This window comes from Artemia sp. Qi Xiang Cuo, chromosome 19 (assembly GCF_049724085.1).
Source record: "Artemia sp. Qi Xiang Cuo chromosome 19, ASM4972408v1, whole genome shotgun sequence".
In the NCBI taxonomy this organism is placed as follows: domain Eukaryota; kingdom Metazoa; phylum Arthropoda; class Branchiopoda; order Anostraca; family Artemiidae; genus Artemia; species Artemia sp. Qi Xiang Cuo.
The window spans coordinates 12330860-12345078 of NC_142812.1; the positions used below are offsets into that span (position 1 = coordinate 12330860).

The following is a 14219-nucleotide window of genomic DNA, read 5'->3' on the forward strand; positions in this document are numbered from 1 at the left end:
AATCTTTCAACTCTAATAGGAAATAATGGCGTACTGAACATTAACCGACATCAGTAGCACATTTTTATGTGTGCGTAAACAGAAAACTTAATACTTTAAACACAATTTCAGTGTTCGAAAGACAGATTTTATAATCCTGACACGAAACTAGAGCTGATTGAATATTCACCGAAATAAATCAGCGCACTAGCAGAAAGCTTTTATTTTTAAACGCAATTTTTTTGGCCTGAGAGACGAATCTCATAGCCCAAATGCGAAAAAAACAGTGAACTGAATATTCACCGAAACAAATAAATTTTAACCAGCGCATAAGCAGAAAGCTTTTATTTATTTATTTATACGCTGTTTCACTAGTCAGAGAGACGAATCTTTTAGCCCTGATGCGAAAAGTCTGCAAACTGAATATTCACCGAAGTTAGAAGTAAAGAAGTTAGGTCAAATTAAGTTAGAAGTTACGTCAAACTAATGAAATCTGGCTGTTTACAAGTTACTACTGCTACTACTAACAACTCACCGCAGCACCAAGCCGGAAAGATGGAATGTCGTAAAGAAATATTTAAGGAAAATTATGTAAATTCCTGGAAGGGCGTAAAGAGGGAAGCTTTGAATAGAATAGAATGCAGTAGGAGCGTGTGTAGCTGCGTTGGCCTCGGGCAGTTTGATGCTGGGGTGAGTTGTTAGTAGTAGCAGTAGTAGTAGCTTATAAACAGCAAGCTTTCATTAATTTTAAACTCATATATACAGTTTACAAGATTTTCTTTGTTTAAAAAGGAAAGTGAGCCCAATATTAAAGGTTACTTTAAGCCCCTGTTTGGTTAAGCTTTGGACCAGTTTCGGGATCTGACAATTAAATCTAAATGCTGTAACATTAGTTTTTCCCGTTTCTTAACTTATGCTATATTCTCCAAAATTATTTCTAATTCACAATTCAAATAAGTTGGCTTTGAAATAAGAATTAAAAATTGAACAAATAAAAACAAAGATAAAAAAAGATGAATTCACTAAAAGGACAAATTTTCCAAAAAAAATCTTACGTTTTTTTTGCTGACTTGCATAAATAAGTTATGAATTTGTAGTTTTACTCTAACAGTAAAACACGGAAAGTACATTTCGAGCTTGTTTGTATGTTGTATGTTTGTATGTTTGTATGTTTCGGTGGCTGAATTGTTTTAGGTACCGAAATTCATGCAGAGAGAAAAAATATGCTCAAAATATTTTGATAGACGTGAATTCTTGCAATAATTTTGGGATGGGTGGTGGGGGAAGGATCTTTTTCAAGTAAATAAAAAAAATACTTTTAATTTAAAATCTATTACAAGCTTATTTTGATTCTTGTGGAACCCCTTGTAAGTAAGTGTACAACACCCTGTAACTCCTGCTTTGCTTATGTATACATTTGAAATTGATCACTTGCACTAACTAGCTTGATCCGGGTAATGGATTTACTTGCGGTAAATCCATTACCCGGTAAATGGATTTACCGGGTAATGGATTAAATAAAAACGCATTTACTTGCTCAAATTTCCCATTGCAGTAACGAGTAGAAAAGGACGATTCCTTGGCTCCTTTTTGTGATGCATACTTATAGAACAATCTGGTTGACAAGCTTGTCACAAGGTTGAACAGTCTTGTCACAAGAATAAACTAATGACTTTAGAACATACGTCTTAGATAGAAAGTAAAGGACAGTAAGCAATATTTTTCTCTACTGTGTCACTGTTACCACGAGCTTTATTTGTTTTCAGGAGTGCGTTGTCCTGTGTTGCCAACTATATCGAATGGTATCATAACAAATATAACACGAAATTATGCTTTTGGCGATGAAGCCCGAGTACAGTGTCATAAAGGATTTAGAATTAATGGCTCTTCTATAATTCGATGTGGCCCCGATGGCGATTTTGTAAATGTGCCAGTTTGCCAAGGTGAGTTTTTTTTCCTTTCAGTTTTGCTTTGTTCCTTTCTCGATTTTTGCAATTTTTTTCGAAAGCTGATAAGAGAGCTGTGTGAACTTAATATTATATTAAATTAAAATGCTTACACTAAATTATAAATTCATAATTTAAACTAAAATTGCCAAATTATTAAACAAGACTAAATTGTACAAAAATTCCTCTAAATGATATAAAGTGGCCAAAATTATCTAATCTAAAAAAGTATAATTATAATAATCTAGAACGATCTAATCCAAATACTATAAATAATACATCTAAATTATTTCCTGAAAGTATACTAAATTATAAATTCATCCCGAATATCCCTGTTAATCATCCCAAATTCTCCAAATCTCATTAAATATTGGCCCTGGACAAGGAACTCTAAAGTAACAAATAAGTACGCTTCCACTGACCTATTAATTTCTGTTACAATAAGCTTTTCGCTGTTGCATGTTGTTGTGACGCTGTTATTTCTGTTGCTGCTGTTATAATTGCCTGTAGGTTAGAATTGCCTGTAAGAGGAGCCTGCAGGTTAAAAATGGTAAATTTTATACAGGTTAGAATTGCCTGCAAGAGGAGTCTGCAGGTTAAGAAATGGTAAAATGCCTGCAGGTTAGAATTGCCAACAAGAGGAGCCTGCAGGTTAAGGAATGGTAAATTGCCTGCAGGTTAGAATCGCCTGCAAGAGGAGTCTGCAGGTTAAGAAATGGTAAATTTTCTACAGGTTAGAATTGCCTGCAAGAGGAGTCTGCAGGTTAAGGAATGGTAAAATGCCTGCAGGTTAGAATTGCCTGCAAGAGGAGTCTGCAGGCTAAGAAATGGTAAATTGCCTGCAGGCTATAAATGCCTGCAAGAGGAGACATACTGCACGGAGTACTTGAAAGACAACTTTGTAACACGCTTTACTATATTCTGACGTAAATAACAACGAAGACCACACTGAATTTCCATCATAAATACAAACAACAAGTAGAAACAACAGGGATTTCTTCTTAAGAGAGTGGAACCTTTACCCTAAATGAATATTGCGACCCTATATCCAAGGGCCGTCCTCAGCAAAAAAAATGAAACAATATAAATGAAACTTACATTAAAATACGATCATTAAAACTAAAATCTTTTTAAAACAGTCTTAGCATCTTTACTTCAGGGGAGTTGAACCAGGATTCTAAGAGTCTAGAGCGAGATTCTTTTATATTTTCATTTGTTTTGCTGAGGATGGCTCTTGGATGTAGGGTTGAAGTATCAGTTTAGGGTAAAGGTTCCACTGTTTTAAGAAAAAATTAATAAAATTTCCTTTCGTTATGCCATTTGTTTTTTGCATAGTATTCGTGTATTTTTCCTGTGTTTTGTTTAGGCTATTTTTTTCCTTCGTTGATAAATACTTCTGGATGTGAAGCCGAAATGTCGTGACCAAGGCCGTATCCAGGATTTTTTTTTGGGGGTGTGTGTGTGCGTGTGTTTTATACAAGAATTTGTTTCGTGGGGGTACACAAAAAAACCTCAAAAACACATACACAATTTGTTTAAATCCATTTTTGTTATGTTTTTACGAGTCAGACAAACATTTGGAGGGGAAGTTCAACCCCCCCCCCCGTGGATGCGGCCTTGATTTTGACTTTTATTACTGAATTTGTATCAAAAAGTTGCTTTTATTTTCAATGTCCCATTGCAAAAATTTTACCCGTTATTAATATATTTTCTTTTAGTTATGAGAAGCAGTTAAATTTCAGTGCATCTAATTTAATTAATCTTCTGTTTTATGATGATAATTTTTACTTTGAAAGTAAAACTAAACATTAATCACGACTCCACCCACGCAAAATAATATGAAGGCAAACTGGCTTACTAAGAGGCAAGAACTATTGCCAAATTTTGGCATTTTGAAGGTTTATATTTAATTGAGGTCATGGAATTTCATTAAAAAAATTCGCGATCATTCCATATAATAATGAAGGCTTCGGGAATGTATATTGAAAGATAATTAACACAATATCTACATGAAAAGAAGAAAACAGTTCATGGGAAAGCTATGGAAATTTTAAATCGAATATAGGAAGGCCTGGGCAGGGATGTTATTCACTAAAATGTTGAGAGGAGGCAAAATGTATTTTTCAAAGTCTATGGGAGAGGGTAGTTCAGTTGTTTTATTTATTGTTTTTTTTTTCCAACGAAAATATCTAAGAGGGTCTTTTTCATAATCTAGGAGGGACAAAAGAAATGTTGGCAGGGGTAATTAATCCCCTCTCTACCCCCTGTCAATGCGCATTTTGCATAAAAAATGTATTATCAATGCAAATTTAGGGAAATACGCCGGAATTTTGATGATGATGTTTGTTCCATGTATATACCTAGATATATGTAAAGGCTCGCCTAGGTACAGACAAGGATACCTAGAGTGGGAAAAATATTTCAGAGTGGGTTTAATACTGCAGAAGAACTTGTTTTAGACTCAACTTTGATGATACTATGGTATTGATACTCTTGAGGTTTGGAGTGATTATCCACTTTCCCTCCGTGTGTACAACTGTTTTGCGGTAGGAACAGACAAACAGGTGTCAGAGATGAACTCCAGATTGTCAATTAAAGGAGGCCGAAGATATAAAAAATTTACCTTGACCGTATCATGAACTCACCATTTATTAATTGAAAACTTAACATTAGAATGCCTAAGGTCTTATCCTAGGTGACAGATTTATGTGATATGTATAGAGAAGTCAAAAGAGGGAAACGTCTATTGTTAGACCACCATATTTGATACATTGAAAGCGCCTATTGGACAAATCTCAGGGGGACAGATCCTGCCGCTTGAAAAAACATAATTATTTTTTGTAAGGTCATCTAAATACTCAGTTATTGGATAAGTCGCATGCTTAATCTAAAAAAAGGCATTAAAATAATTGTTTTTACAGATATTGATGAATGTGTCATGGAGCAGTGTGATGGAGCGTCCACCGTTTGCGAGAATGTACCAGGGTCTTTTCATTGTGAATGTAAGGCCGGTTTTGCGCCAAGCTTAGAATGCAAGCCTGTAACAGACCTTGGTCTAGGTTCTGGTGCCCTCCCAAATGAATTGATAACTGTTTCAGGATTTGAGCCTGGGTTCCCAAAAGAGGTAAGCAGTGGTAAGCTTTTGGAGAGTGAAAATGATTTTAACAGACCCAATAAAAATCAGTATTTTCAAAAAAAAAAAAATTGTCATTTTAGTGAACTAAGAATGGTCAATAAAGTTCTCTCTGTCGTTCTCATTCTTTTCCTGAATTAATTTCCTTAGGAAATATGTATGGGGAGAAAGCCAATTTCTGGTTGTTGAGATTGTATATGAGTCAGAAAACTAGATTTTTTACTAGCCACAAATCTGACTTCTCGCTGACGCAATTAATGCTCGTAAGGAGTTTAATTCCATTTAGGGCGGATCCCAAGAGAACTCCGCCCAAATCCCAAAGAGAACTAGTCCCTTGGAAACACTGCAGAATAATAAAAAAGAAACTAAGGAAAAAATTACAAAATTGCCAATCAGTTAAAAAAGACAGGTATAGTGGTGTCAATTGAGGATGGCATTGGCCTCCCAAGATATCTCTCCTCCCTATATTTTGAAAAATACCTTGATTTTTCTATTTTCGTTGAAAAGTTGTTTTTTGTTTTTTTTTATTGCACCAAATAAAAAAAAATTAAACCTTAGGATTTGAAAAACATATTTTTACTCCTCCCTAATTTCCTTGAATTGACACCACTAGGCCCATATAAGTATTTAGGCAAAGAAAGGCACTAGTCCTTTTCAGGAAAAGGGGGTGTTTTGACCGTTCTACTACAAACCTTTTGTGTCCCGTTTACAACTGCTGGATTCTGGCAGCGTAATACGGTCTTGCTTTCAGCGTAAACTTGTGTATTTTCAGCTATGCGTTAAAACTGGTTGAAGGAAGTTGCCTACTTTGGTATTCTACAGAGAGACATAAACGTTTGTTACCAAAAGAATTTATAACACAGTTTTGCTTCACCTGCAGAGAAAGCAGGGCACGTGCAGAGATTTTCAGCTTTGACAAAGCTGAAAACTAAAACTGAAAACTAAATAATTGGAAACTGGAAACTACACTGAAAGCTAAAACTGAAAACTGAAACTAAAATGGAAGTTAAAACTGAAAAGACGAAGGTCGTCAACTATGATATCCAGAGTTACCGAAGAAAAAATGTAACACAGTTTGCTTTATGTGCAGGGCAAATCCCTGAACGAAATTCCAGAATTTACATTTTCAGCTTTACATTAAAGTTGGTCGAAGAATGTGGTCCACTTTGGTATTCTACAGAGAGACAGAGATATTTATTAAAAAAAAAATGATCACATAGTATGTTTCATTCGCAGGGACAATCTAGGTGGTCTTGCTAAATAGCATTTGAAAACAACATTTACATGCCCTAATAATGTAAAAAACTCAAATAAAGGAAAAAGGAAAATCAGCCACTAAAAAAAAAATAGAAAAGGGAATATTCCTATTGTAAATAATGAAACCTATGTTTTGATTAAAAATGGTCTGGTTCTTAGTCAAACGTAAACTCTTCGTCAAGTCACTCAATTCCAAATTCAGGAATGTCCAACATCAATCTAGACATCCCGTATGTCGAAGTTAAGGGCCCACACTTGGCACCCTTATCAGAGGAAGGAGGTTTAGGTAGGTATAATCAAGCGAAAGTTATAACCCGGTGAAAAAAAAAACAACTGTGTAAACCATAAACCAACTGTAATCTTATAGTGTATATTTCCTTTACGATTAGGGAACAATAGCACGTTTGTCGTTTACGTTTACGACACGTTTGTCGAAAGACTATGCGTCATTTAATTTGCTACAACAGTTTATAAAAGCTGTGAGAGAACTGACGACATAATGAATCGAAGAAGCTGAAGAAAGAATTGTATAAGAACTTTGGCTTGGAAATCTAACTGTTCTAGTGGCGCGATTTGTTGAAACAAATAATGAAGAAGAACACAATGCTTCTCCATCATACAAACAATAAAGAGCACAAAGCAATGAAGCAATTTTAAAGACTGGATAGTACAGGGAAATTAACTGAATATTTTGGCTAAATGTAAAATTCCCGTCCTCAGCCAAACCAAAAGTAGAATAAAGGTAAAATTCAACTTACGATAAGAAAATAATTATTTTAAATTAAAATCATCAGATAAACAGTCCCAACATCATTAAAGTAATAAGTTTAGGTAAGGCTATATCCAGGGTTGGGGGTTTGGAGATTTGAGCCCCCCACCCCCTCTAAAATGTTTGTCCTACTCGTAAAAACGTAATAAAACATGTATACAGAAATTTTGATGTGTTTTTAAAAGTTTTTCTTGTACCTCCCTCACCCCAGAAATAAATACCCCCTCTCCCCACGAACAAAAAACGTGGATAAGGCCCTGATTTTAGAACTGTTTTAAGGTTACGACGGTTAGGAATGGTTTAGTTTTAATTTTATCGTTTTATCTTATGTTGAATTTTTTTTTTAGTTTCGTCTTTTTTCGCCAAGGACGGCTGTTAGACGAAATGTTCAATTAGTTTTCTTCTACAATTAAATCGTCTTCGAAGTTTCCGCTTTGATGTGTGTATTATTAAAACAGTGTTAAAACTTATTGTGAAAGATTAGAGGTGCGAGGGCCGGTAGGGCCCCCAATGTATTCTATTGGACCCAATCCTAAAAGCCTAACTAAAATTGCACAAAATAGTCTATATGCCACCTTTCTATCTTTTAGAAAGTCCGATTGAACAGTAAAGGAGGATGGTGTGGATCAGAACCATCAGGTGGTGAAAATTGGGTTCAGTTTGACTTCAGAGTCACGACAATACTGAGAGGATTCAGAACACAGTCTGTCATCAGACCAGGAGGTGTTACAGCTTTAGCTTCATCAATCCGTTTGCTGGTAAGTGGAATTAGATGTCAGGGGAGTATAGTAGCTTAGGTTTTTGAAATACTTTTTGGGAGCCATACAATGAAGGCGATACGGTATGCTAAAGGATTAACCTATCGTCCATCATAAACATTTTTAGTTTGTGTGGCCAAACTATTGAAAATTGATTGGTTGATCTTGCCATAACTCGTAGAGCTTGGATAAGAGATCAGAATAAACGAAACAAAATTTAAAGTCAGCATAACTATCCCGGAAATCTTATAAACATCAATTAACTTCTCCCCTTTTGTGCCGGAAATAAAGACATTCACTTTTAAAATAACCTACAAAATCAAAAAGTATGATACTTTTTTAATTAAACGGAGCAGGGCTTTCTTTTTAAATCTCTGGAAAGGGTAGTTCCTAAAAGTTTTCTTTAGTACCTGTTAGGAAAACGCTGGAAATACGCTCAAAAGACATTTCATTTGAGCAATTTTGCAGCTTTGAGAGTTTCCTGTTATGCTAAACATTTTGGTTGACAAGCTTACTGACAAAAGGGACGTATAATTTCATCCTCTTTCAATCAAAGTTCATAGTCAAACCATAAATTGTCAATAGCTCTCAACGATAGCTATTCCCTGGGAGAATTCACTAATGCGCCATCCTTTGTCCTTGTGACAGTCGGCCAACGCTGAGGCTGGTAAAATGATTTTAAGATTTCATAGCCTCTTAAGGAAGTTTGCAATGAAAAATATAAAATGCTGCTAGATATTAACCGAATATCAAACTTTATTGTATAAACATTAAATATCAAACGTTATCATCCAAATATCAAATATAACTGACCAAAATGTAAAACGTTACTAAATAAACATTATATATCAAACATTATTATAAAAAACATTAAATATTAAAAATTATGAACAAAATATCAAATATTATTAACCAAAATATCAAACGTTATTATATAAACATTAAATATCAAACGTTATCAACCAAATGTCAAATGTTATTAACCAAAATATCAAATGCTATTATATAAACATTAAATATAAAACATTATCAATCAAATATCAAATATGATTACCCAAAATATCCAACGTTATTATACAACATTAAATATCAAACGTTATCAACCAAATATCCAATATTATTAGCCAAAATATCAAATGTTATTATGTAAAAATTAAATATCAATAATTATCAACCAAATATCAAATATTATTAACCAAAATATCAAACTTTATTATATAAACATTACATATCAAACGTTAGCAGCCAAATATCAAATATTATTAGCCAAAATATCAAAAGTTATCATATAAACATTAAATTTCAAACGTTATTAACCAAATATCAAATATTATTAACCAAAATATCAAACGTTATTATATAAACGTTAAATATAAAACGTTATCAACCAAATATCAAATATTATTAACCAAAATATCAAACGTTATTATATAAACATTAAATATCAAACGTTATTATATAAACATTAAATATCAAACGTTATCAACCAAATATCAAATATTATTAGCCGAAATATCAAACAAAATTATACAAATATTAAATATCAAATGTTTTGAACCAAATATCAAATATTATTAGCCAAAATATCAAATATTATTAGCCAAAATATCAAACGTTATCATATAAACATTAAATTTCAAACGTTATTAACCAAATATCAAATATTATTAACCAAAATATCAAACGTTATTATATAAACGTTAAATATAAAACGTTATCAACCAAATATCAAATATTATTAACCAAAATATCAAACGTTATTATATAAACATTAAATATCAAACGTTATTATATAAACATTAAATATCAAACGTTATCAACCAAATATCAAATATTATTAGCCGAAATATCAAACAAAATTATACAAATATTAAATATCAAATGTTTTGAACCAAATATCAAATATTATTAGCCAAAATATCAAATATTATTAGCCAAAATATCAAACCTTATTACATAAAAATTAAATATCAAATGTTATCAACCAAATATCAAGTATTATTAGCCAAAATATCAAACGTTATTATATAAACATTAAATATCAAATATTGGCGCAGGTTCGTCATTTATGCAGTAAAATTAATAACACTCAACGCATAAAAATCAGTACTATTACCCTTACAGACAAATCCATAAAATAAACTGCATCAACACCAAATACTTCTTAAAATGTTACCATTAAAATGCCGACTAAAATAAGGGACAAACGATTTACGATATTTCGGCACTATTATCAGGTAAGTTATTAATATTTGACTTACCTAATTGAGGGTAAGTCATCAAAATTGGACAATTCTTTTTGATTTGTTGGAGTCCAAAGCTTGGGTCCTTCAGCAGGGGTGTTCTCAAGGACGGGTAATAAACCATCACAAGTTGGAAAGTTCAAACATTTTAGTGCAAAACGATATGCCAGCTCATGTATGCAAGTACCAAGGGAAATCAGTGGCATCAGTGAGTCTTGAACTCGTGACCCCCCCCTTCAATTACTAGGTAGTTTTGCTGCCTTGTCATCCAAGCTTTTTTCAAGTTGTAAGGGAGTTGAGCTGGATATTGTCTTTTTTTCTATTTGCATTTATAAAAAAGAAAGCTAGAAAGGCTTTTGTTTTTAAGTTATAAGGGGCCATAGATAAATGTTTTCTTTGACCTGTCAAGGGAAGTTCGTTCATTAGTGAAAAATACAGTATGCTGCACGAAGCGCCTTTACTAGTACAATTTTTCATAGACAGTTTATGCTTATAACGACGATCGAATTTTAAACGAAAATTTTTCGTTTTTCAATTGGATGGTATAAACTATTTTTCTATTGTATATTTTCTAAAATGTAAGTTACTCCATAAGACAGACTGGCCCTAAGGGATTCCTCTTGGGAAAATTAAATATTTTACCAAAAAATTTACTTTTTGGAGGATGTGATTTCGGAAAAATTGTTCTGGTTATAAATTAAAAAAAAAAATGTATTTTGTCAACATGTTTCAGGTCTACCTGGAGATGGATTTGAAGCCAATCTAGAGGCTTGAGTAGTTTAACTAATATAACTAAAGAGTTTTGCTGATGTATTAACACGATACACCGAGGCAACGCGGTATCCCGGGGGGGCGGGTCGGGGGTTTGAGCCCTCCCCCCCGAAATCTTTGTCTGACTAGTAAAAACGTAACAAAAATGGACGTGACCAAATTTTGTATGCGTTTTTTGAGTTTTTTTGTGTATCCAAACCCCCCCCACCCCAAAAAAAAAATTTTTTTTTTAGTAAAACCCCCTCCGAAAAAAAGTCCTGGACAGCCCTATGAAGTACTGCCCTAAAAACTTCCTAATTTCGATACAACCAAAAAGGTCTTTAAAAAATATGTGATTTTCAGGTATGAATGGACCAAAGATGGCTGTAAAGTTCTATAACTTAAAAATGGTACTTGTTAATTAAACGAAACACACTCAAGAATTACGCTTAGGTTCGATCTCAGAAAACCGGTTTCATAGCCACAAGTGACGGGTGATGCAATGCATTGGACTATAATTTGGGCTACATATTTGCACATTAGGGGAGGGGGTTGTGGGTAAGGTTAGGTTAGGGGCGCTTTCCAAATACTTAACCCCAACCCCCTAATGTGCAAATATAATAGCCAGGAAAACTAGACATTAATTTTATTGCTATCTAATTATGTTTTCTTTTTTTCTTTTAACTAAGTTTTGACTCATCTTTTTTTATGTATTTTGTTTGGATTATGTTAGACGTGAAGGTCAATGGATTTTGTTTGATGTGAAGGTCAAATTCTTTTGATATGATATGTATATATACTAGTACTATTTGTTACGTAAAATTCAAATTCGGTAACCATGCTGTGAAAGAATTTTTTTAAATTAAGTTCTATTCTAAGTAAAAAAAAAATAATATAGCCCAAATTATATTATTATATTAACTAAAGGTTATATGAAGGTTATATTTGATTAGGATTACCCTAACTTCACTTCTTGGGAGTGTTTTTTAATTAACAAGTACCTTAGAAATTCATTTAGTTTATATGAGTTCAATACATTCCTTTTTAGATTTATTTATTAAACAGTTTTCTTATGTAGTTGTGTATTCATTATTTTTTTTTCCTTTAATCTTCGGTAGGATCTACAAGTTTCTTTCAGCATTAACTCACTATTGTAGTAAAAGTAATCATTTTTTGCAGTATACGGATGACCTTGACGATATATTTAAAGAGTATCGAAGTCCAGAAGGCGCTCCAGTAGAATTTCGAATTCCAGAGGTCACTAGTGTTGCTGTTGTCAATCTCCCAATCCCAGTTGAGGCCCGATATATTCGTCTGGTTATACAAGACTTCATAAAAGCACCGTGCTTACGACTTGAATTGTCGGGGTGTCTGCGACAATCATGCAATGATATTAATGAATGTGCTGAAAATAACGGTGGCTGTGACCAGAAGTGCATTAACAGGTAACATATTTTCTGAAAATCTGAATCAGATCCATTACAAGGAGCTTCTTATACATTATTATATCCGAGTGTGTTAGACGACATGCCTAAAAAAGGAAAAAAAACTAAAAAAGATTTTTTTTTTTATAAAAACGAGAAAAACAGCGTATTTTCTGAACTGGAGAAAGATCTTTGACCCTTTCCCTCAAAGATATAAGTTACTTAAATCTTCCTTTGCCCCTAATCTTTCTAACATCTGGCATAAAATTTCTTTTATTTTATATTCTTACATTTCTAGGGTATATCTTGCCCCCTGCCAGATTATGAGACATAAAACTGCTACAGTTCCTAACTAAATCACATCTATGCTGTGGAGCTGAAGCTTTCTCGTAATATTGGCATTGTCAGGAAACTGAAGCATGCATTGCCTCAAAAAACTCTTCCTCAAGTTTAAAAACCTCACAGGTCTTACAAAACATCATCTGCAATATTGTGCGTCAATTTGGCAGTCAACGTTCTTATCCTACCTGAAAAGGTTTGATTTAATCCACAAAAGTACCCTGAAAACTCCACTTCACTCCACTCCACTTCGTCCGCAATTTGGACGAGTTTCTTTCACTTGTGTTGCCTTATCATTTATCGTGCTCAGTTACCGATTTCATAATTTTTTTTCGGATTACTTCCATCAGCATTCCTCAATCTTCTCCAGGTGGTATCAGACCAACATCCTAGGAAATCGAGATCTGCATCGAACGTTCTAGTTAAGACAAATATCTACATTAAGATCGGATTTTGACCCGGATGTGGCTTGCGCGAAAGTGTGGAACGTGCTCCCAGAAGAGCTGAGATGTAGGACCTCCCTTGGGTCTTTTAAAAATAAGTTTAGAATTATCTGATTGAATTTCAATAAATGCAGTTAATTAATAATTAAGAGATTTTTTTGTTTATTTAATTACTTAATTGTTGTCATTATTATCTCCTTTTTTATTATTATTGTTATTATTTTGTAAGGTTAAGGTTGCTGTACTTTCGCGGAGGAAGGGGGTATTTACTAGATGTTGAATTGTTTTTATGAGGGATGTAGTTGTGTTGAAGAAGGAAGCTAGAGCGGTAACGCGTATTAAGATGAATTTTAAGTTTAAGGTGCATTTTTGCAGAGAGAAGTACAATTTATGTTTATTTACTTATATTTACATTAATAAAACCCGTAATTAGCAATTTAACAACTAAATATAGTTATATTTATACAATTATATTTATGTTATTAATATATATTATGTTTATATTAATATATTACATTACTACTACTACTACTACTAACAACTCATCGCAGCATCAAGCCGCCTGAGGCCAACACAGCTACGCATGCTCCTCCTCCACCTCAATCTATTCAAAGCCTCCCTTTTTACACCCGCCCACGAAGTTCCCATTCCCTTTAAATCTTTCTTTATGACGTCCTCCTACCCCAGACGGGGACGACCTGTTTTCCGTTTAGCCCTAGATGGTTGGCCGAAAAGAACAATCTTTGGCAATCTTTCATCCTTCATCCGCACAACGTGCCCTAGCCACCTCAACCTTTCTTTCATTATAGCCCTAGAGAGCGGTATTGAACCAAATTTTTCGTATAGCCTATTGTTTGAAATACGGTCAGTCAGCCGGGTACCCAGATCAATCCTTAAGCAATTTCTCTGGAAAATATCTAGCAAATCTTCATCCGCTATTCGGAGCGTCCATGCTTCAGAGCCATATTTGACCACTGTCATCATTGTAGCTTCTAATATTTTAATCTTGGTTTGCAGACTTATCTTCCTATTCTTCCAGACTTTTTTTTTACTGTGAAAAAACACCCTGAGCCTTGGCTATTCTATATTTAACATCTTCACTGCTCCCACCATCTTTACTAATAATACTACCAAGGTAAGGGAAGCTGCTCACCTGATCAATCTTTTCATTACCCAAC

At 33.7% G+C, this 14219-nt stretch overlaps 1 protein-coding gene across 1 annotated transcript in view; it reads left to right on the plus strand.

Annotated features, from left to right (window-relative positions):
• uif (sushi, von Willebrand factor type A, EGF and pentraxin domain-containing protein uif) overlaps nucleotides 1–14219 on the plus strand; it is a 192887-nt gene that overhangs the window by 83461 nt on the left and 95207 nt on the right. The window contains exons 14-17 of the mRNA XM_089105261.1: nucleotides 1746–1922; nucleotides 4847–5049; nucleotides 7675–7842; nucleotides 12015–12280. Of these exons, the coding sequence (XP_088961387.1) occupies nucleotides 1746–1922; nucleotides 4847–5049; nucleotides 7675–7842; nucleotides 12015–12280 (814 nt within the window). The remainder of the gene's footprint in view (nucleotides 1–1745; nucleotides 1923–4846; nucleotides 5050–7674; nucleotides 7843–12014; nucleotides 12281–14219) is intronic.